Below are 23,948 nucleotides of genomic sequence, written 5' to 3' on the forward strand. Positions count from 1 at the left end.
CACAAATGTCTACAATTTACATTATCTGGCCTCACTTATTGGCACAGAAAGTATAAACACGTGCGACTCGCGTGATATATTTGTCCACGTGCTAAGCTTTAAGGTGCACACCTTCTGAGGGGTGGCTTTGTTTGCTAATATTGCCACAGCTCAGCGAGGGTCAACGGTTGTCAGTGCTGGAGAGAGGTCAAAATGCACTCGGGTAAAATTTCTCTCACCTTTACATTCTCAAACACAATCTGTTGACAAATGTTGATCATCTCTTCCACTTGCTGCATTTTACGAACACTTTCATTCGACTCCTTTATCACCTGCGTTCGTGAGGCAATTAGAGAAAAAACGCACAGAAACATTACATTCAAAAACACAGGGCTGAGAAATCGCCACTGCCAATGTTGTCGATGCCACCACACCCCGCCATCACGTCTTTCCTCCTGCGAAACTTCAGATCCGTTGCAAAGTTAACCCCTTTCGCATGACGACGATGTACACGTACAAAACGGAATCTGAAGAAAAACTCGAATAAAATTACTTTATCGGTACCGAAGCTCCGACAAGACCAAACGGGAGGGGCGTGTGCCACAGTTTGGCACAAGCTATCAGAGTGCGGTTGTGTTCCTACAGTTTTCTGCAGTGAGTACAATGTCCTTAAAAAACAACGGCGGGCACAAGCCGGTGTGAGTAGGTTAAACGTTTAGTTTTATCAGGGCACCACGGGGTGACCAGCCCCTCCCCACCCAGCCCCTCCCACCCTCCCCACCCAGCCCCTCCCCACCCAGCCCCTCCCACCCTCCCCACCCAGCCCCTCCCACCCTCCCCTCCCCACCCAGCCCCACCCTCCCCACCCAGCCCCTCCCCACCCTCCCTACCCCACCCAGCCCCTCCCTGCACGACGGACGGACACAATAATCCCCTGTGGGCTGGTGTAACCAGGAGGTTCCTACCAGTATTAACAGTGACTCTGCTGATGAGAAGATGAATGTCGAAACCGGTCCAGAGTTTGCTCGTTAAACCAGAAGGCGGCGTGGCTGATGGTTTATTTTTAATGTGGATATGGGAAGGCGTCTTAGTCTGCTTAGTTATTTTGAGGAAGAATGATTAGGATGTCACGTGAAGATGTCGCATGACGCATGGATAAGATAAAACCAAGAGCCTCGATTAGAATGAATGCGTCACGCTGCAGATTAACAGGGTTGTGGTAACTCACGCGGTGCCAACACGACTGGCGACCCACATTCGCCGCTTGTGGCAAAGGTTCATGGTACAAATCCAGCGGCCACCCTAATTATAACTGCAGTGTGTAATACCCCTAAAAATACACAAAGTCTGCTCACAGTGCATGTTATAGATACCCCGACGTCATTCGCAAAAGTGGACCATTGTATGCCGGGCATCAGAGTCCACATTCGGCAAATTCTAAATTTACTCAAACCAAAATGATACGTAGGAATCATTGCCCCCTCTACTGGCAGACAAAATGTCCATTTTTCAGGCCAGGTGCCGAGTCGCCTTGTGCCACACAGAGACAGCTGCCACTGAGGGTGCCCTTTCAAACGTGCGAGATGTAGTGTAGAGCGCTACGAGACGCCCCGGCGTATGTCAAGAACGAATCGCGACGATTACCTTATCAAGCGCGTCAACGGCATTCACAGCAGCATCCTCCTCTGGTGATCCTGCCTGCCTTCCTTTCAAGATGTTCTATGCAAACACAAGACACCAAGATGACTTCAGTAAATCGTACAGTTGAAAGTAAAACGTTGGTGCCTTCGAGGGTAAAGAGCCCAATATTTTAATTCATAGACAATGTTACAGATGTTTAAGCAGTCCAGAGTCAATAGTGGAAATTCAGCATTACTATGGATGGAGAAAGTCCATATAAAGGAATGACAACGGTTACATTCCCAGCATGCAGTACTTATATCACCTAGATTTGAAGCTTTCGTGACTGCAAGGATTCATACTCTTGTGTTTTTTCGGTAAAGTCACGTAGGTAAAAATAAATAATACAAATAATAGAAATAATAATAGAAGTAAAATAATAGAAATGATAATAACAATAAAATAATAAATCACTTATTTTATTTCTAGTATTTTTATTTCTATTATTTTTATTATTTATTTTTTCCTACGTGACTTTACCGAAAAAAACCTATGAGTATTATATCACCTATTCTATGACAACGATCATGTTTACAAACAACACCGGATGCTCACATGAGTCGACTTAGTGGAGGCCCACGACCGGCTCTGATATCATTTGCCACTGGAATTAGCCGTCGCCAGAAATCAAACCCAAGTGACTTGTTCATAGCGCGGTGCACTAACCACCAAGTGTTCCCGCTCCTCACCAGAACTACCGGTCTCAGTACCACAGGCGGTGTTGGACATGGCAAGACATTAAATTCCGAACAAGCGGAACCTGAGCGTGCAGCAAGGGGGCGGCGGCGGATTGATGAATACGTTCAGAAAGTAAAAATGTCTAAATGTTTCCCCCGTTTCAGCGCGTGCGTTTAAAAGAATCAAGCAATGCGATACATTTAAGTGTGTTCGCAGACCTCTAACGTTATTGTGCGGTTTCATCCCACACACCATTCGGGAGATCCAGAGCGTGGCTGGCTGACTGTGAATTTTACACACACATATACACACTACCCACCGCTACGGGCACTTGCCCTCTGGTTCTTTCCGGAAAGAAAGCAGGTGGGGTTCAAATTCTCACTCCCACCACGGCGTTCCGTGTCGTTCCGGCCCATTATCCACCCCTGACCCCCGGGGTCGTTATTGACGAGTCCACACCCAAATAAAGTCCTCTCACCTCCAGCAGCAGCCTGAGCCGCGTGATTCGTTGCAGGGGCAGGTGCAGGAAGGAGGTGAATGGCAAGCGTCCGCACTGGGGCATCTCCTGCAACCGCTGCACCACTGCACTGAACTGGGAGTTCGACTCCCTGCAGGGGAGGCAGGGAGAGAGGCAGGGAGGAGGGAAGGACACGATGTCAAGTGGGCAGAGCCCTTCTCACCCCCTAAGGAGGAAGAAGTGTGATAAACGTCCAAGCAGGATTTTTTTTTAAGAGAGGTACACAAAACTCACCGTGATTCTCAATTGATATTTCTCATTATCTAATATATGTGTAGTGTTTTTATTTCCCGCGGACAACTTCTTCGTTTTCTCCTGTGTCACTTTTTATTGAACACCCTCGAGTTCGACACCCCGTGACTCCGTCGTGATTTACCCGCTTGCTCTGCTCGCCTGCTTTGCTCCGCTCCCCCTCTCTCAGCCTCTCCACTGCTAGCCTGTTCTCTCTCACTCTCCTAGCCTCTCCACTGCTAGCCTGTCTGCCACGCTCCGCTCGCTTCGCTCTCTCCGCTGCTAGCCTCTTACTATACACTCTGGTAGCTTCTCCACTGTTAGCCTTCCGTTATACACTCTGCTAGCTTTTCTACTGCTATCCTTTCTACCCTCGCCCCTCCAACCTCGACCTTGCCTCCAGTGGGGGTTAAGCCATCACTGCTGGAGAGGGCGAGGTGTGGAGAAGGGGGCCTTGGACTTCTCTCGTCTTTCCTCGTGTCTCCACTGCGACCTACTCCACCCCTCTCTCTCTCACGCTCCCGTATATATCCCCCTCCTCATTAACTCCTCATTAATTAAACTGGCGACATTAATTAAGCTGGCGACCTCCCGTCGCCTCACACCCTGCGGCTTCCGCCGCTATCGCCTCAATCTCCCGTCAACCTGGCGCCTGTTCGGCGCCTGCATTTGCAGCCAGCCAATCACCGCTATGCATCTTGATTGGCCGCCTGCATTTGCAGCCAGCCAATCACCGCTATGCATCTTGATTGGCCGCCTGCATTTGCAGCCAGCCAATCACCGCTATGCATCTTGATTGGCCGCCTGCATTTGCAGCCAGCCAATCACCGCTATGCATCTTGATTGGCCGCCTGCATTTGCAGCCAGCCAATCACCGCTATGCATCTTGATTGGCCGCCTGCATTTGCAGCCAGCCAATCACCGCTATGCATCTTGATTGGCCGCCTGCATTTGCAGCCAGCCAATCACCGCTATGCATCTTGATTGGCCGCCTGCATTTGCAGCCAGCCAATCACCGCTATGCATCTTGATTGGCCGCCTGCATTTGCAGCCAGCCAATCACCGCTATGCATCTTGATTGGCCGCCTGCATTTGCAGCCAGCCAATCACTGCTATGCATCTCCGTTGCTCCCTCTCGCCGCACCAGGTCTTCTCGATGCGACTTCACTGTCCGTAACTCGCCCATGCGTGCACACCGCTTGCAAACCCCCGCGCGTTATTCCACTACATATGTGTATGTAACGCCTTGATTCAAGGCGCTTTACAATAATTGCAAAATTGGACGTAAGATTATTGTGGTTGAAATTAAGAATGGGGTTATCAAAAGTGGTGGTGTAGTTATGGTGGCAAGAGAACAGGCGGGAGTGGTTAAGGAGAGTTTGCGGAAGTGATAGGGGTATGGAGTTAGGGTAGTGATGATAGGTATAGTGGTAGTGTGATAGGGGTAGTGGTAGTGTGATAGGGGTAGTGTGATAGGGGTAGTGATGGGTTGGGGTAGTGATAGGGGTATTGATAGGTGTAGGGGTAGGCCTGGTCATGGTTGGGAGACAGGCCACAATAAACCAACGAAATTTAGCAAGAAGATTACATTTGTACACACTTGTATGGAACTTGCCGTGTTGTCTGTTTATATTCTTTGGAATCTTTGATGTTTAATATTTTAAAATCTACAAAGCCTAACGAGCTGAAATTTGCTACAAAGACTCGCCTTGCATGACAATTCAAGATTTCATAAAACAAAACCAGTCCAGGTCCTACCCATTGTGGTCCTATTTGTGTTTTTAACAAAAAATAGTGATTATTAATTGTACATTTTACCCTCCCCTTTTTTCAATCACGAATAGTCACGCCCACCTACGAAAAATGGGCAGATCATTTTGTGACCCAAACAAAAACTCAACCGTGAATCATTATATCGGCTGGGAAAACATTTGCATTACGTTAACTCATTATGCATTGCCGTAAGACATTTATGGGTAAATGAAGCACAAATAAGCAGAACTCGGTGATGTGTCTTCACACATATATGCAAGTGACACATGTTTAGCCCATCAGCCCATTGCCTTTACACACCAATACTATTAAGGGCTTAACGAGGGTTCTATATTTTATATTGCGTACTCTTGCCAGTAACATCTGGGAATCCAGCCACATTTGCTTAAAAATTCTGGCTCTGCTGTATGAGACTATGAAGGGTGAAACTGGTCCGGTGTTTGCGTGCCTTAAACAAACACTGCTGGATAAAAATAGCCTGTAAAAGGAAAATAGGCTGATAGGCTGAAATAAATATTAGTTGTATGTAGAGATACAGAATTGAGTTCTACTTGTATGTATATGCTCCTTGTAAAAGTGTATACAGGACGTCCATAAAGATACCATTCATTGTTAAACAACTCCATTAGATAGCAGTTTGAACTGTATGGTGCGAAGCATTGCCAATATATTATTAATATACCCAAGTTATTTAAACCGCAAAGCACGGGTGATTGTCAACAGCGCATGACAGAAGCATTTGAAAAGCAAGACCGAAACTTTGGCGAACACTTCTCCAATCTTTCACTCGATGCGCATTATGCAAACTACGTCTGTTGACACGAGTGAGACATGCCGCTAACTGGGTCACCGCAAATTTGCACATGCGGAAACGCGAGCAGCCATTTTCAACGACATCGAATCCACTCTGAACCAAGACCTAAACACCCCATGGGGGGGGGGATATTTCCAGAAATGGAGGCTCAAGCCAAATCCCCACAAAATAAAGTCACTGCATTTAATCTTGATAATAGGAACGCCAGGCACACTGTGAAAGTGACCTTCTGCGACAGCACTGGGCAACACGACCCTACTCCAACCTCTCTCGGAGTGAAGCTTTTTCAAATTTTCTTGCTGTGGATTTCACACCTGATGACGATTGCTTGTGTTGCAGTCGAAACGTCGTGAGAATTTTTATTGTTTTATATTTATATTATTTTATTATTTCCCTTCTACGTGACTTTACCGAAAGAACCAAGAATATGAAGCTGGACACTTTACGCGAAGCTTCCATGACCATCTGAAAGAGGTAGCCGCCAAGACCAAAAACAAGGGGTCAACCTGGTCCAGAAATTGGCAAGCACAAGCCTGGGAGCATCAGCACCCAGTGCCACGGACATCAATGTAGGCCCTTGTGGACTCTATAGGCGAGTACTCAGCACCAGTCTGGACCAGAAGTAGTCACACTCGACTTGTTGATGTTCAACTGAACATGTCACTGGAACCCTCGAGTCGACCCCAACGCCCCAGCTGCCCGTGCTGCGTCATAAATCTCTCCCCCCAACCCATCCGCGGCAACGCTGAAACCCTCCGGGAAGGTCTTAGAAACGATGAAAACAGTCGCCTTTCCAATAATGACATCAGTAACATCCCTCGTCATCGCATGAAGTCACAAAAGCACTTTTGGACTAATGCGCTAAACCTTAAACAATGTGAATTCAACCCCGATAAAGCTTGGAAAACTAAATGGAGTTCAAAAGACCTCACAAGAAAACACCTTGTGAAATACCCAATGCAGAATATTCCTGGGTTTGATCTTCCACAAAGCTCATGGTCCACCCTAAACCGCATCCAAACAAACTATGGCAGACCAGGATACCTGATGCACAAATTAAATCTTAAAAACTCTCCAGTAGTGTGCGACTGTGGTCATCCAGAACAGACCGGACAACGTATAACGACACAATGCCTGATCCACGAATACGCAGGAGATATTATGCCACCGATTCTGACGTGGTTATCTGGCTTGACCACCTGAACGTGAAATTGTAGTTGTTACTCTGCATCTACATCAGCCATATTGAAGACGAAGAAGAAAATACAAACAGTTTCCACCTGCACAACCCAATCACGGCTCTCTCACACACAAACACAAACGAAAAAAGCACGTGCACATTTTTTATCATGGCAAAAGCCACGCCACCGCTCACGTGCGAGACGACCACTAAACACTACGGACTTGCACAATAACATCACACCTTGATTATCGCAAATAGTGGAATTTAGCGAGAGTTGTTTGGGCTGCCACAGGCACCGACTATTTGCGCAAAGTCGCCGACTGCTGCCAGCCAGATGGCTCGGCGGCAGAGCGAGCGGCTCGCAATTGGAAGGTTGAGAGTTAAAATCCTGGTTAGGGGGGCGGGGGGGGGTTTGACTCGGCCCATAATCCCTACCGTGGGTTACTAAAAATTGAGGACCACACAGTGGGGAAGTCAGCAGCTGTTGTCCTATGGGTGGACTTGGCCCTGCCATAGGAAATGGGGAATTTCCACCACTGTCTCAGGGCCGTGAACGGTGTTGCGAGCACTGCCTTGAGGAAATCTTTCTTTAATTACAAATTGTAATTCGCAGTTTGCTCAGTTTAACAAGTGAAAGAGACATCCATTCAAACTTTCAGAGCATTGTGCCACTGTGTCAGAGAAGGCCGTCGCAGAACGATTAGTGCGGTTGTCTACGTACGGTGTGAAAGAAGTTCAACATACATACAATTGAGAGATTCGCTGGACTGGTATCAATACTAGGGGTGCTGCAACTTCTCACATGCACTCTGCTGCAAATGATGTGTGTGGCGTGGCACTCCAGAATTATTACATTTCACCTTTTAATTCTCAGAGCTCGAATCTTTCGAACTTAAGTTTATGATATTCTTAGGTTTTTTCGGTAAAGTCACGTAGGTAAAAAATTTAAATTAATTTAAAAAAATCACTTCATACAGCTATCGTGCTGTGACGGTTCCACCTGAAGACGGAAGCTTGCGTTGCCTCCGAAACGTCGTGATTTTTATTTTATTTTTTATTTTACTTTTATTAATTAAAAATTTTTACCTACGTGACTTTACTGAAAAAAACCTAAGAATATGAATCCTTGCAGTCACGAAAGCTTCAAATCTAGAATTAAGTTTATGACGGTGTTTTGTGTACACTTTGGTGACCAGGCTGAGATCCATCACTCACCATACTTGAGAAACCGTCATAAATCATGGGCATCTGTAACCTGGATTTGAAGCTAGAATCTCAATGGTTACCAGCTCGATGCTCAGGCCGCTGCGTCACATGGCCAGCTCACTCGCTGCTCGCTGTTGCTTTTAATGTACGGTTAGCGGCTGTTACCTACCGGAGCTCGATGAACTTTTTCTCCTGATAGCGGTTGTTGGTGAGGTATGGGATGTACACTTTGAAGTCGTCAGTGGCGTATTTGTAGACAATGTCACAGATGTCCGAGATGAGGATATCCGAATCAATTCTGTCTCCCAGTTCTGCGATGAAGCTGCAATACGAAACAGAGGGCACACCGTTACTGCGCGTTCACATGCAGAAGCAAATCACGCTCAGAATCAGAATATTTATTTACACTGGGAGGAATCCAACGAGCTACAAATCTCTCTTTCACAGATGTCCATTAGTTCACTACCAGTTCACAGGACATTAGCACAAAAACAAATCTTCTCTACTGCGTGTTGCAATACAATACAAGTTACGATTTAAAGCTTTCGTGACTGCAGGGATTCATCTTCTTGGTTCTTCCGGTAAAGTCACGTAGAATGGAAATAATAAAATAATAAATAAAACATAATAAAAAAACCTGTTTCTTCACCTGAGGACGGCTACTTGCGTTGTGGCCGAAACGTCGTGAGAATTATTATATTATGTTTTATTTTTATTATTTTATTATTTCCATTCTACGTGACTTTACCGAAAGAACCAAGAAGATGAATACAAGTTACATTTACACGGCACCTAAGTGTGATCGGATCTGCAGATGCTTCACTGGGAAAAGAGAAAAATAATCTCCACGCACATGAAGACAAATGGGGGTTTTAAGTCTTGGCCCGAACAAGGGCAGCAGAGCCTTAATCGTACAAATTTCAAGAGGAAGGGAATTCAAGACAGCGGGAGCAGAAGCCGACGAGCAGCGATCTCCCATGGAGGTTGCAGTGATAGGAGGAACAAGAGGATTGGACTTCCCACGGAGGTTCCAACCTCCCGCGGAAGTTGCAACAATAAGCAACTGGATTTTGGAACGGCCACAAAAAAGTTATAAACCGGTGGGTCTAGTTTCTTCTTGTTTCTTTCGGAAAAATCACGTAGAAGGGAAATAATAAAATAATAAAAATAAAACATAATAAAATACAATTCTCACGACGTTTCGGACACAATGCAAGCAGCCGACCTCAGGTGAAGAACAGGTTTGTCGGAAAGACAGACCTGTTCTTCACCTGTCGGAAAGATAGACCTGTTCTTCACCTGAGCACGGCTGCTTGCGTTGTGGCCGAAACGTCGTGAGAATTATTTTATTATGTTTTATTTTTATTATTTTATTACTTCCCTTCTACGTGACTTTACCGAAAGAACCAAGAAGATGAATCCCTGCAGTCACGAAAGCTTTACATCGAAATTTGGGTCGAGCTTCTTTAGCCATTCGACAGCGCCGGCTGTCAGCTGATGAATGCCCCCTGCCTTCTACTGATCGATGGTCCTGACGTAGCAGGCAGCGGGGTTGACCGTATGCACCGTCGGTCGTTTGTTGCGCTTCACAAGTCCGCGGGGTGGAACCGTCGTTCATCTTCCACCGGTGCAGGAGATGAGCGCATCGGCCGCGTGACGTCCCAATGCGAAGGTTCGCCGTAGTTCCAACAACGCAATCGCGTTACGAACAGTCTCACTACCTGGGTCTTATCTAATACAACCGCTCAAGTAACCGTCTGCAAAATTACGATTATATAGCAGAAACTGGATACAAGCCGCACAGTTCTGATATATGCAACACATCCCGACATTATACTGGTGAGGGGGAAGGTGCATGTTAACTTCTGATACAAGCACACCGCATTGTATAAGCACAGCTGGCCTCGCTGCCAAGGGGATGTGCTTATATCCAGCTTTTAGCAGTTGAACTATTGGGTAAGAGAGGCGATGCAGTGGATAGCATGCTGCGCTATGAAGCCGGCGATCTGAAGGGTGGGGTATAAAGACGCTAGCCACACTTAGTATGCTTTTCCGATTGAACACATCGCAGATTAAAAAAAAAAGATTAATTATTCAAATCACCTGCATGGGCTGCATTTCCCAGATCGGCAAATTTGGTTTTCTCATTGCCAAATGGGTTCCAGTGCGGTTGATGACAGGATAACTACATTGTGTTGCGGTTAACGCCATTGCCAAGGTCACCGCGCCACAATGCGTGGAGAAGGTTAATGGTTCGACCACTGACACTGCCTGGAATAATGCAAAACCCGAGAGACACGATTTGCAGCAAGTGGAATTGGCTATGCACAATGCACAAACAACTCGCTCACGTCAGCAGAACTCTTTTTTTTTTCTTCGCTGAACATATATTGTAAGGGGTGTAGTGGTGGCACAGCGGTTAGCACACTGCACTCCGAACCTGGACGACATCTGTGAAAAAATAACTTCGTAGCTCATCAAATCCTTCCAGTGTAAATAAATATTCCGATTTGGACATCGGTTTGAAACCTTGGCAAGTGATATTATCCCACCAGGCGCTGGGCATCCCGCCTCCTCATTTGATGCTATCGCCAAATTAAAAAAAATCACGGGAACAGTAACCATGGTAGTAGTATCGATTGAAGAGTTGTAAAAAAATTGAGTGCCTGCTGGTGAACGAGTGACTGGAGTGAAGAAGCGAGCTAAATGTTTAACTTAATTGTACGTGTATGTGTTGAAACTTCTTTCGAAACGTATGTAGCCAACTGTGCTAATCAGAGGTGCTGGGAAGGATAACAAACTTAAATTGTATGGATATACCCGTTTCTCTAGACATCACGATGACCAACGCGGTATTTTTGTCAGACTCGTCAATACACGATGCCCATCCTCACTAACGCCGGTACCTTTCCGTGACTTTCTTGACATCGGCGATGCTGGAGTAGAGCGCTTTCTTCGATTCCATGTTCAGGGTTTGGTTGAGCTCTTCGGATGTCATGAAGACATCCGTGACGATGCTGATGCTCTTCAGGTAAGAGGCTTCTGATGTCAGCACCTCGAACATGGCCTGCACAAAACCGGGAGAGCGAGCGAGATAATATACATCGCCCACTGACCGCATCTCCCTACACAATCCGTACTACAATCATCACATCCTCACAGCACAACTCCGATTACATCTAAATACACTACCCACAATACATCACACCCCACAATCCATAACACAATGACAACGCACAATTCACGTCAAATTTCACACCACAATTCATGATACATGCCATGTCACGATTTGCAACACAGCAGTAGCACATCACACACCATAATTCACATCACAATGCTCAGCATGCGACGTTACCAATGTCGTATTGGTCATGGAGGTTGATTGACCATACTTCACCACACTGGTCCGTGCGAGTTGGTGAAGGGGTTGAGGGAGGGGTGTAAGACCGGTTCAGATAACCGCCACTGGTGTTGGCAGAGTTCGTGGCGCAGCGTGCTAACCGCTGTACTTCCACTCCCCACATGTTTAGCACTCATATTCACACAAGCAGCGAGTCACTATCCTGCTCACGGGAAATTTTTGCATTTGGCCACACCCTCAAGGCAAGCACCCACAACGAAATACCAATGCCCTCGTAGCCTACCCAGAGAGCACGTGTACACCAAAGCCTGTGCAAGCCACTCTGGGGTTCTCAACAAGGCCGCGTGTGGCGGGATCAAATCAACTATTTATTTAAACCTTTTGTATTTTACCAGATAAGGCCCACCGAGCTGTATAGCTCTTTGTCAGAAGCGACCTGACCACAAACGATAGCTCAACGAAGTGGCGGCTCATCACGCGGAAATTTATAGCAGCCAAATACTCTAAACGCACGGCGATTCTAAATGTGGAGGGAAAAACTGGAGAACCCGGAGAAAAATCCACGCGACCACGGGGAGAACACGCAAACTTCAAATATACAGCAGCAGGCGTCACGGTCAGCATCGAACCCACAACCCTCCTGCACAGAAGGCGAGGTCGTTAACATTTCACCACCGCGACGCCACGCGACGCCTACCTCCTGCTGCTTCTTGACGTCGCCGCTCAGCGACGCGAGGACACCGCTGGCGATCACGTGCGGGAGGTGCTGCCACAGCATGCGCTGCTGCTGCTGTTGCTGCTGCAGCTGCAGCAGTGCAACGCTCTCGCGGCGTTCCTCGTCCCTCCCCCGCGACTCCCCTGCCCCGAGCTCCAGCTCGGGGAACTCGTACTCGTCGTCGCTGTCAAACTCGTCCTCGGACTCGCTGATTGTCCCCGAGGAGGAGGGCAGCCGCCGCTGGTGGTTGATTTTGCGGTTCAGCGTCATGCGGTGGTAGTCCTGGTACAGCGGCGCTGCATGCCACGATCAGTGCCACCTCGTTAAGCCGGCGCCGTCGCTATACCCCCAACCATTGCTAGCGGCATCGCCACCAGACTATCGCTGCGATTACAGCAGCACCCATCGCTGTGCAATTTCCATCGTTACACCGTCGCCACCTGTTATAATCGCCATCGTTACACCATCATCATTGCACCATGGCCACGATTATGCCATCGCCATCATTAAACCCCCACAATTGCTATCGGCACCGTCACCAGACTATCGCTGCGATTACAGCAGCACCCACTGCTGTCCAATCGCCATCATCACGCCGTCACCACATGTAACTCTCATCGTCATTGTATAATCGTCATTATACTCTCACCATCACTCTACCATGGCCATCATTATACTTACACGACCATTACTGCTATTATACCCATCATCGTTGTGCAATCGTGATCATTATACGATCACCATCACTAAACCATCCCCATAATTTTCTCCTATGTGCACCATAAACAGCCTTCATTTTACACTGCTGGATGAGGGCCAATCTGTCTCCACGTAACTCTACGTAACTCTGCGTCACTCTATAACTCTCGGTAACTGCAATTTCCTACGACTGCCACCACTCGGAATGAGAAACTTTATTTAGGCTGGAGGAGGAATCCGATGAGCTATGAAGTTATTTTTCACAGGCGTCCACAGTATGGGCGGGTCACCAAGTTACAACAGCAAACAATACACAAAAACAACGATAGGAGGGCAAAATAGAGGTAAATGGTAAGTCACCCAATATGAAGGAAAAAAATACCATTTTTTTTTATACAAGTCCTAATTATCAAGCTTGGGCAAGGCAGAAAAAACAACAAAACAGTCCCAGGCCACACCAAGACAACACTACGCAATAGCAGTCCGTCAATAAAATGGCACATTAACGTTGAGTTATCGATACACAGGGGGTAAAGGTCAAAGTTGGAGTCTTGTGCCATGGTCGTCTTTGGAATAGAGCGGCATGGTGGCCTTCCCCAGCTGAAATAGAGTCGAGTCTGGGCACATGGGTCACGGTATTGCCTTCCTAAAATTATCCTCCTTACGAGGGTGTTTACACATTTACAACTCTGACCTTTGAAGGGCCATTTAAATTAAAAAAGAGGGTTCTGCCTTCCACAGGAAAGGCTGTGTAATAATTACTTTTTGTTAATTACTTTTTTTTTCTTCATGTAGCTTTGAAAATGGATCACTCTGGGTTCCATACCGTAGCACACCTGGTGTGCAAATGATTACCCACAATCCTCGCAACTGCCCCACTGACATCTGCCCGTTTTTTTCGCGGTGAGAGCTTTGTTCTACATCACAGATTCCTACGACATCATCCAAAACAGATGTTCAAGTTCCTCTCAATTCAGAATAAGCCATTGTACCCAAGTGGAAAATTGACCGATAACTCTTGAAACTCAGTGGACAAAGTATTGAATCAAGCGCATACGGAGTGTAACCACGTGTTGAATAAAGGAACTTTTGTAATAATACCAACCGTGAACGGGTTGCTTGTGGAACTTAAGCATATTCTGCTTTTTTTTAAATGCTGAATTGTGAGCCCAAGTTTTACTTGGAATGCTTTTTTATTTTATGTTCTTTTTAAAAACAGCAGCCGAGCACAGCCCCAATGGCCCAAAAACGTCGAGCGGCCAGCAACGAACAGTATTGCTTGAATCAAGGTAATAAGAGGCTGGATCGGGACTTGCAAAGCCGAGCCGCGTGATGGAAGAAGCAGTGGAGGGAGAGTGTGTTGACCTGCAGTGGTGTGGTGGTTGAAACACAGCGTGGAAGAAGCAGGTTCGTGTCCGTGTGTGCATTGTTGGGAACAGCTCGTGCATACTCCGAGTATTCTCCGAGGACATGAGTGGTTCTCACACTCGGCCTCCTAAGCACCTCCGATTTAGCACGGTTAGCTACGTGCGGTGCGAAAAAAGTTCAACATTCATGCACAATTCAAACTTTCGACATAGATTAAGCGTTGCTACTCAATTCAGCTCCGCACCAACGAGAGACGGTGTGGTTTGTTACGTGTTTCAAGCGAAGCTATCCGGTGCGTTAATTACACACTGTATGTCGACTAAAAAGTGAGCCAATGATCAGTGTTAAAAATGACATACCAATGGTATGTCTGGGGGATTAGTGGTGCAGTCAGTACTAACCACTGCACCACTGCTCTCATGTAACAACCAGTTGGTGCTCTATTACGGACTTAGACAATATACACAGTATACAGAACACCTACGATAAGGCAATGTAAATTGACAATATACAACTTAATGGGTTTTGATTGTATTAAGTTGATTCCAATGATTACAAAAGTTATTGTAATTCACGACCATTTGTACATTCACTGTTGGATAAAGGCCTGTTCATGCTGTGCTGGTCATGGGGGTTGGTGAGTGTCGGTTGGTGAGTGTCGGTTGGTGAGTGTCGGTTGGTGAGTGTCGGTTGGTGAGTGTCGGTTGGTGAGTGTCGGTTGGTGAGTGTCGGTTGGTGAGTGTCGGTTGCTGAGTGTCGGTTGGTGAGTGTCGGTTGGTGAGTGTCGGTTGGTGAGTGTAGGTTGGTGAAGATGGTGAGCTCCAGGACTGGTTCAGATACCACTCGCCACTGATGACAGCCATGCCACGGAACCAAACTCACATTAGCCGGGTTCGTAGCACAGTGCGCTCACCACTGCGCCAACCGCTCCCTGCATTCAGAGCATACTCCCCTCGTGCCTAATCAAGACTTGAAGAAGCACTCATCTCACTAACGCTGACAGCCGTGATAAAGAGCTTCATAGCTCATCAGATTCCTCCAGTCTAAATAAGGATTTTGATTCTGAAATTTAACATTTCCATAGTGGGACACAGTCTCTTTCCGTTGAGTAACCGCTGATGACTTCCTCCCACCCAAAAAATGTGCACTTCCTATAGAACTTAAAATAAACTCGGATTACTTCTGCAACATCTGGATGGTCGGGCTCCAGCAAGATCACGCACGCACACGCGCGAACACTCATAGGCAAACGTTGAATTCCCCATTCGTCGCTTAGAATAAGCCCAAGGCATTCTCTCTGTCCAACAGCTAGAAACTCGAGCTCCAAGAGCAGGGCGAAATTAATCTGAAATTTCTGCTCTAATAATAATCATTTACATTTCTTTGTAAGGCGCCTTCCACTAACGTCTCAAGGCGCCTTGCAAGAATAAGGAGAGAGGCCGAGAGAGACGGAGAAGATCGTGGTTTTAAGGCGAGACTTAAAAGTATCCACATTGTCAGAGGAACGAATTTCCAATGGTGGTGAATTCCACAACCTTGGCGCAGACACAGCAAACGCCCGCTCACCCCAGGAACGCAGCTGGAATCGAGGTATGCACAGAAGGGTGAATTCTGCAGATCTTAGTTGACTTGGCTTTGTAATCTCATACCAACCCAACCATAGTCTCATTAGTATTATTATCACTTTCCTTACAACTGCTACTCTGCCAATGTATCCAGGAAGGCCTCACCAATTCTCAAGAAGAGCCCTGTTAATGTTTTTCCGCAATCAAGAGCGATGTTGCTGTGTGTAAGCGCACTTGAACAATTTTGCGGGGCATTTCTGTTGGCATTTGGATGTTTGGCCAATTCCAGTTAGAATCTATGTTATGTTTAGCTATGTGAAAACACTGGAGAACCCAGAGGGAACCCTTTGGACGACAGGGGGGAAAACATAAGGACTTCTGCACAGAGAGGCACCCGGGTCAGGAGTCGAACCCAGACATATTCTTGCTACGGGACGTGTGTCCCGCAGCAAGAAGATGTGTAAGCGCAATTGAACAATTTTGCGGGGCATTTTTGTTAGCATTTGGATGTTTGGCCAATTCCAGTTAGAATCTATGTTTTTTCTTTGTTTAGCTATGTGAAAACACTGAGGAACCCAGAGGAAACCCTTTGGACAAAAGGGGGGAGAACATAAGGACATCTGCACAGAGAGGCGCCCGGGTCAGGAGTCGAACCCAGACATCTTCTTGCTGCGGGACGCGTGTTACCACCAACAAAACAAGAGTTATTTTACGCTCGTGTGGTCTGCAAGCCGTTCACCGCGCACCGCACAGCCGTGAAACCTGGCGCTGTGGGCTTGGAGGATTACCCACCCAGCGGCAACACAACGCTCGATAGTTCTACATTTTGGACATCTCATGATGTGGAGCCAACATCATCACTCTAACAAAATTGGGAAAATATATTTCTCCAACTATCACATACTCACTCTCTCTGGCATCTCTTTCTCTCTGTTATGAACAGAGACCATTTGCCGGAACAGTCTATTATATATAGCTTGCCCTTTTCGGGAATTTTTATTGACAAATGCATGGATTTTTTTAGCAATCTGCGCTTACAAACCACAACTTCACAAATCACTTGTTTTTTACTGAAATACCGCCGAACAACCTATGCTCTGTAATGAAGCTAAGTGTAAAGTTTAAAATAAAAAAAATTAGACCATAGAGAAAAAAAACCTCCAAGACTGATTAACGTTAAGGCACATCCAGGCTGAATCTACAACCTTAAACAGATTAAGTTTCATATTCTTGGTTCTTTCGGTAAAGTCACGTAGAAGGGAAATAATAAAATTAAAACAATAAAATTCTCACGACGTTTCGATTGCAACACAAGCAATCATCATCAGGTGTTGCAATCGAAACGTCGTGAGAATTTTATTTTTTATTTTTATTATTTCCCTTCTACGTGACTTTACCGAAAGAACCAAGAATATGAATCCCTGCAGTCACGAAAGCTTTAAATCGAAATTCAGATTAAGTTTGTTGATATGTTACATGGACGGCGGTCCTGTTTAGCCAGTCGCCCAGACTATTTTACAAGGGTCATTTAGAAGGGAGACCCGTGGCACGTGAGCACAACAGCAAACACAAGCAAAACATAAACATCTGGATTGCAGAGGGCGAGTACAGGGTCCTTAAGCAATATTGCACAAGTAACAAAGGAGGCATTTGTTGGCCGTAAACGACCCTAAAATACAGTCGATGTTCAGTGGCGTGACAGCTGTATTTGGCATCCAGGAAGCTGTGTTTGTAAAGATAACAGGGGTTTGTAACGTGGAGCACTCTTCTAATGCCCACAGAGATGTCACAGCTTTTTAAAAGCACTCCATTCACGCTGAAAGTCAAATGAGCAGGGGCTGTTTCTTCATTAGGGCGATTGGGCGACGCACCACCAATGTCATTCAACCACAGAGTCACGCTAGCCGTCACTGTGCCTCTGGATATAGTCCAATCAGCGTCATGTCACGTTCTGTGGAGTACCGCCTCTTTTTGGGCGATTTCACTCCGGCTGAGAATCGCCCAGAGTGTTCCCATAGACTTACATTCAAAGATGTTTTTTTTCGAACGGGGGGCGCTGCAATGCATTCTCTATGGCTTCCGGGAGGGCTCGCACTAACGTGCTTACGTCATTATACGTAAGCACGTTTCAGTCAACAATTTTATTTGTCGCCACCTAGTGGAATCTTTAATAAAAGAAACTTGAGTGGATTGTATTAATAGTGAGATAGAAACAAACAAGATGTATTGTAAGAGTCACTTTATTTTTCATTAATATTAAAGAAGTGAAGTTGCCTTTACATGCTTAAGCTGTTAATTTATCCTTTGCATGGGTGGACCTTATCCGTATAAATCATCCAGACATTTGCCCCCCCTGAGAGATTTTGCAGGAGCCGACACTGCAAATGAGACTTGTAATTGTCATTAATGCAGCTATCAGGGACGCCGGGATGCGCAGCTTAGGGTAAATGGTTACAAGTTACATTTTAACTTGTTTTTTTTTTGGGGGGTTGCATCTTTCTTTAAGATATAACTAAACATTCGCAAAGTACTGGAAATCCAAGTTTACAAAAGTTGACGTTTGTCACTAACCGTACAAATTTACCTGGTACTAGAATGAGAACAAATGTAAACAAATAACTTACATTCGTTTGCGTGGACTGTGGCACGAGAGTGTGCATGCGAGGCATAGCAATAGGAGACATCATCAAAACTATTTAGAAGAGTGTCAAAGAAGAGAAAATATAGAAGGCCCAGTGGAGACAATCAAACGTTGCACTGCGCCATGAACCCAGCAACCTTTGATGGATTGCCGGCCAGTGCTAACATCGGTTGACGAGTCATCTCTTTCTTCATCGTTCCTGGGCCAACCCCACTCCGCCACCAAACCCGCACTTACCAATTTGGTGAAGTATGGTCAGTATGGTCAAAAAAAGCACTCCATTGGGCCCGTTTTTTCCTAGATTTTTCTGTTTGCGTGTCGTCACTTTAAGATGTTTCTTGTTCATGTTTTTGTTTGTTGCGGTTGCACCCGATTCAAGAGCCGAATGGCTCACAGGGTTATGCCAAGTAAATGAAACTGAACTAAACAGTCGACCCCCCCCCCCCCGCGACGAGTGAGACAAGAGTGGGGAGGCATTCATCAAGCAGCGACTTGACTAACGGCTGTAATTCATTATGGTTGTTTATTTAAAGTAATGATGACATTACATACAGTTTATGAGCAACAGCTCTCAAACTAACCTGTTTGAAGATAATTTTTCTTTCCTCTCGTTGGAGTTGGGCTCCTGGAGAGAGGTGAATGGATGATTTATTCGAGACCACAGCGCAACTTTAAAGTGTCACACAGAGCACAGGGAATTACGTGAATATGCAAGGCCAACACACCTGTTACATGGTCTAAAGTTTCCCTTACCTGGATCTCCTTGGTGAGCCTAGAAATGGGAAAAGAACAACAACATTGCTTTGAATCGATCTCCAATCCGTAGCACAGTGAGCAGTCATTTCCAATATTATGATCATTATCCTCGGTGTTTATTTTTATTTTAAACATCCTATCGGAATGATTCTTAACACAGTCACAATCAGGATTATGCAATATACTACATTTCACCCGTCAGGTAAGAGTGACGTTTGGGGTTTCGTGAGGACAGGAGTTAAGAAATGCTAATATAGCATACCTAAGCTGAACTTAAGATGAAACATATCACGGGGGTTGTGCCGACTAAGTAACAATATGAATAAGCAGACAATCTGCCTCCTCCTTATTAAGGCCGTGTGACCGATGTAAAAAAATATAATTAGGGTTTTTCTTTTTTACGTGGAAAGATGGATATGTTAAAATAAAATAGCGATAAAAATGTACGTGATGGCTCATTCCAATGCGGACAAACCTGGTTTGTATTGCTTCTGTGGCTGGGCAGGGCACTCGAGAGTGGAGGACGCCTGAGAATGTGAAGGTTCATCTGTCCAATTCTCAGTCGAATCGCTGGGCATGATGTCGTAATACCACTCTACAAAACGACAGGGCAACGGGCATGTCAAAAGATGTACAAAACACCCAATTAGTAAATACATAAATGAACACCCTACAACCTTTTCGTCAATCTTCCGCTGGATGAAGGCCTCCCTATGCCTTATCGGTCATAGCGACAGATGCTCGTGCATGTTGATTCAACACGACTGGCACAAAATAATAAGGAAAAGCAAACAATTAAAAGTTCTCAAATTTAACGGAGTGTTCGCAATGCGTAGCACAGTTGGAATTGGCCTGGTAACAAATCATTAATTGGGCCCTCCCGCACCATCATAATTTCTTCACCCTCCTCTTCATAGCCTGGCAGCTGGGCCCTTGCAGTTGCAGAGCCTGCACACCCGATCGCTCTTCCATTGACCACGACCCGTTAAAAATGACGCGAGGGCCTACCAGACTGGCTTTTTCGATCCGAAACCTGCAGGCCCGGTAGGGAAAACCTCCTGCTGTCACTCGGTGGGATCTGCAAGGAGGGCTCCTCGCTCTTGGCAGGCGTGGGCACGGGCGGCTTGGTTCCTGCCGACATGTGGACACCACAGCAGAGTGCGCGACAGGCTTCAAATAACTATCGATAACATTGGATTTCAAAATTAAACACATTCTAAAAATAGAATTGCCAATCTGACACCTGGTCCTTCCCAATAACATCTCGCCACGGATGACGAGATGTTAATTACCTCGCCTGGTATACAGACGGTCGTGGGTTCGATCCCGACCCTGACGCCTGTATATTTGGAGACTGCGTGTTCTCCCCTTGGTCGCGTGGATTTGTCTCCGGGTCCTCTGGTTATTCTCTCCACATTTATAAACATGCATTTCGAGTATTTGGATGCTATAAATTTCCATGTGATAAGTCACTTCCGTTCAGCTATCATTTGTGATAGCCAGGTCACTTCTGAAAAAGAGCTGAATAGCTCAGTGGGCCCTAACTGGTAAAATAAAAATAGTTTAATTAAATAGTAAGTTTGGTCCCACCACACACACGTGCTATGGGTAAGGCTACAAGGGCATTGGTATTTCATTGTGGGTGCTTGGCTTGATGGTATGGCCAAATGCAAATATTTCCCATGAACAGGAAAGTGTCTCGGCGTCTCGCAGCTCGTGTGAATGCGAGTGCTAAAAATGTGGGGAGTGGTGAAATAACAAAAAAGAGTTTCAGGAGATCATCGTCTCTTTTTGACGCAGCAGTCCTGCGAATCCAAATGTCTTCCTGGGACTTTCACCGTTTTCCGTTCCAAGACGTCTGCAAGTTGCAGTGTGTGGGTTGTCCCGTTCACCGCTGGATCTCGCAGATTGTTTTGTTCTCTTACACACCCAATCCCGGCAAAAGTCCGCCTTACAGTTTAGCTGGTAGGAGCTGAACGTACTTCCAGTCGACAAAAACACAGGCGTGTCTTCTTGGTTCTTTCGGTAAAGTCACGTAGAAGGTAAATAATAAAATAATAAAAATAAAACATTAAATAATTCTCACGACGTTTCGGCCACAACGCAAGCAGCCGTCCTCAGGTGAAGACCAGGTCTGTCGTGAAGAACAGGTCTGTCGGGAAGACCTGTTCTTCACCTGAGGACGGCTGCTTGCGTTGTGGCCGAAACGTCGTGAGAATTATTTTATTATGTTTTATTTTTATTATTTTATTATTTCCCTTCTACGTGACTTTACCGAAAGAACCAAGAAGATGAATCCCTGCAGTCACGAAAGCTTTAAATCGAAATTTCACAGGCGTGTCGTCTAAACGTTTCCCGTTCCACAAATTGCACGTGCACATTTGTGCGAAAGGCAAATCATAATTTCATTTTATATCGCGTCATTCATTCAATTGTATCCCGCGACTCTGCAATGCGCAAATGAAGAAAACTGAAACAATTTAAGAACTCGGATGCAAGCGTTGACACCGAATGTGTTGGACGATGCGAGGGCCCCCACCAGATTGGCCCATTTCCTGTGTGAATTGAAGGCCTGGCAAGGAAAGCCTCCTCGCGTCGCCTGGCGGGATCTTCAACGAGGGCTCATCGCCTCCCTTGGCAGAACTAGGCACGGGCAGCTTTGCTCCTGCTGACGTCAGGGCACAAAAGAAGAGTGAGGCAGACTTGATTTGACTCACGGTAACATTGGCTGTCAAAAATCAACACATCCTGCTCGGAGGGTTGCCATCTGTCCACGATTTCCCAATACATTCCTTAAATCGAGTATAGCCGACTAGCATAATAAGCGTGAACAAAGATTGGCAAGGGTCAATAAAACGTGTTTTTACTACATTACTGCAGGCTCAGCGATACCAAGGCGACCTTGGGATGGTATAAAAACAAATATCTCCCTTTCTATCCTTGACAGACCGTTGGGGCAAGTGCTGTTAGCGAGCACCTATGAAGGCCAGCATGGTACAGGAGGGTGCGAGTGGCCAACACCACGCCCGACCGCCTTTATCTCCCTGGTGGCGATGTTTACACACCGCGCCAGGTACTCATTTGAGGCAGTCTACTTAGGAGAGGCCCAGGAACAGTTCAGATAATCGTCACTGGTGATGGCCGTGAGCGGGAATTGAAATCGGGTCGCCGGGTTCGTAGCACAGCGCGCTGACCGCTACACTACCGCTCCACACACACAAAAGACAAAGATCCCCCGTATAGCCTTAGCAGAGTGAAGGAGCAAGTGCTGTTAGCGAGCACCTATGAAGGCCGGAATGGTCAGCACCACGCTCGACCGCCTTTGTCTCCCCAGTGGCGATATTTACACACTGCACCAGGTACTCATTTGAGGCCGAGTCGACCTAGGGGAGGCCCAGGACCGGTTCAGATAATCGTCACTGGTGGTGTTGGCCGTGAGCGGGAATCGAACCCGGGGCGCTGGGTTCATAGTGCAGCGCGCTAACCGCTACACTATCGCTCCCACTACCGCTCCACACACACAACCGCTCCACACAAAGATAAAGATCCCCCGTATAGCCTTAACAGACTGTAGGGGCAAGTGCTGTTAGCGAGCACACACACAGTATCACATGCACATTTGCATACACCAACTAATGGTTGCCATGTGTCCTGGTTTTACCAGGACAGTCCTCTTGTCACCGTAGCTGCTGTAAATCTTCACGGGACATTGCAAGTCACGGTTTTGTTAAGCTGCCAAACATTCACCACTCAAGACAATACATTTACACGACATTCTTGAAGGCTGACAGGTCTCACTCCAGTGCGAGCTTAAAGTTCCACGTGACTTTAGGTCTTGTGATAAACACGTATAAATGTACAATCCCTCCATAAGTTAACAAGGAAACTTATTTACTATCGAGTATGACGCTAAAGTCAACAAAGTGAAACGAGGCTACGAACTGAACACGCACATGTAATCAGAAGACGGGTACATGCATATATCCAGACAGGTGATGCTGAATTTGGCAAGTACCCTCTCTAAAACCAATGTTCCACTGAGACCACCATCCCGACAACGGGGATGAAACAAGAACCGTTTGTCTTTGTGGGATGACTACGGTAGTGTGCAGGCACTGCAACTGCACAGGGCCTCACAGGAAGGAGCGGCCCAGGTGCCATATAAATGTGTAATTTCCGCAACTAGCTTAAAACTACGGAACAGACCAAGCAGCGTTCAATAGCACAGAGAGCAGAGATTATGTCGGAGGACTGCTCAGGGTCACGATGTTTCGTGTGGTGGTAGTGGTTATTGGTCAGTAGGCCAGACAACCCACCTTTTTTGGGTGGCAACGCAGGGCATCGGACAAGTATTCTATGAACCTCCTGCGTAGGAAACTCTGGTGGGTTGTGCTGATCATCCTCGCTGTAGTCACTGGCAAGCTCAAGCTCTGTAGGGAAATACAAACGCACACACAGAGCTGCGGCGCAATCCACACACGCAAAGCTGCGGTGCTAGCTACACACGCACGCACAGCTGTGACGTTAGCTACACACACACACACAGCTGTGGTGCTAGCTATACACACAGACACAGCTGCGGTGCTAGCTATACACACACACACAGCTGCGGTGCTAGCTACACACACACACACACAGCTGTGGTGCTAGATATACACGCACAGTTGCGGTGCTAGCTACACACACACACACACGCACAGCTGCGGTGCTAGCTATACACGCACAGTTGCGGTGCTAGCTACACACACACACACGCACAGCTGCGGTGCTAGCTACATACAC

General features: G+C 46.5%; 1 protein-coding gene across 4 annotated transcripts in view; it reads right to left on the minus strand.

Moving 5' to 3' along the window:
* The window catches only part of LOC144728346 (rho guanine nucleotide exchange factor 5-like), a 55,804-nt gene that overhangs the window by 11,136 nt on the left and 20,720 nt on the right, over nt 1–23,948 (minus strand). For 2 of the 4 annotated variants that reach the window (XM_078607719.1, XM_078607717.1), the window contains exons 4-15: nt 23,483–23,596; nt 21,706–21,831; nt 20,175–20,297; nt 19,642–19,761; nt 19,164–19,182; nt 18,992–19,035; nt 12,120–12,433; nt 10,968–11,128; nt 8,231–8,383; nt 2,816–2,945; nt 1,624–1,698; nt 219–311 (exon numbers count right to left, since the gene is read on the minus strand). In XM_078607719.1, coding sequence (XP_078463845.1) covers nt 219–311; nt 1,624–1,698; nt 2,816–2,945; nt 8,231–8,383; nt 10,968–11,128; nt 12,120–12,433; nt 18,992–19,035; nt 19,164–19,182; nt 19,642–19,761; nt 20,175–20,297; nt 21,706–21,831; nt 23,483–23,596 — 1,472 coding nt within the window. Of the gene's footprint in view, nt 1–218; nt 312–1,623; nt 1,699–2,815; nt 2,946–8,230; nt 8,384–10,967; nt 11,129–12,119; nt 12,434–18,991; nt 19,036–19,163; nt 19,183–19,641; nt 19,762–20,174; nt 20,298–21,705; nt 21,835–23,482; nt 23,597–23,948 lie in introns of all 4 variants that reach the window. The other 2 variants (XM_078607718.1, XM_078607716.1) reach the window with 1 other exon arrangement.

The sequence above is a fragment of the Lampetra planeri genome, chromosome 28, assembly GCF_965212315.1.
Source record: "Lampetra planeri chromosome 28, kcLamPlan1.2.h2, whole genome shotgun sequence".
NCBI lineage: Eukaryota > Metazoa > Chordata > Hyperoartia > Petromyzontiformes > Petromyzontidae > Lampetra > Lampetra planeri.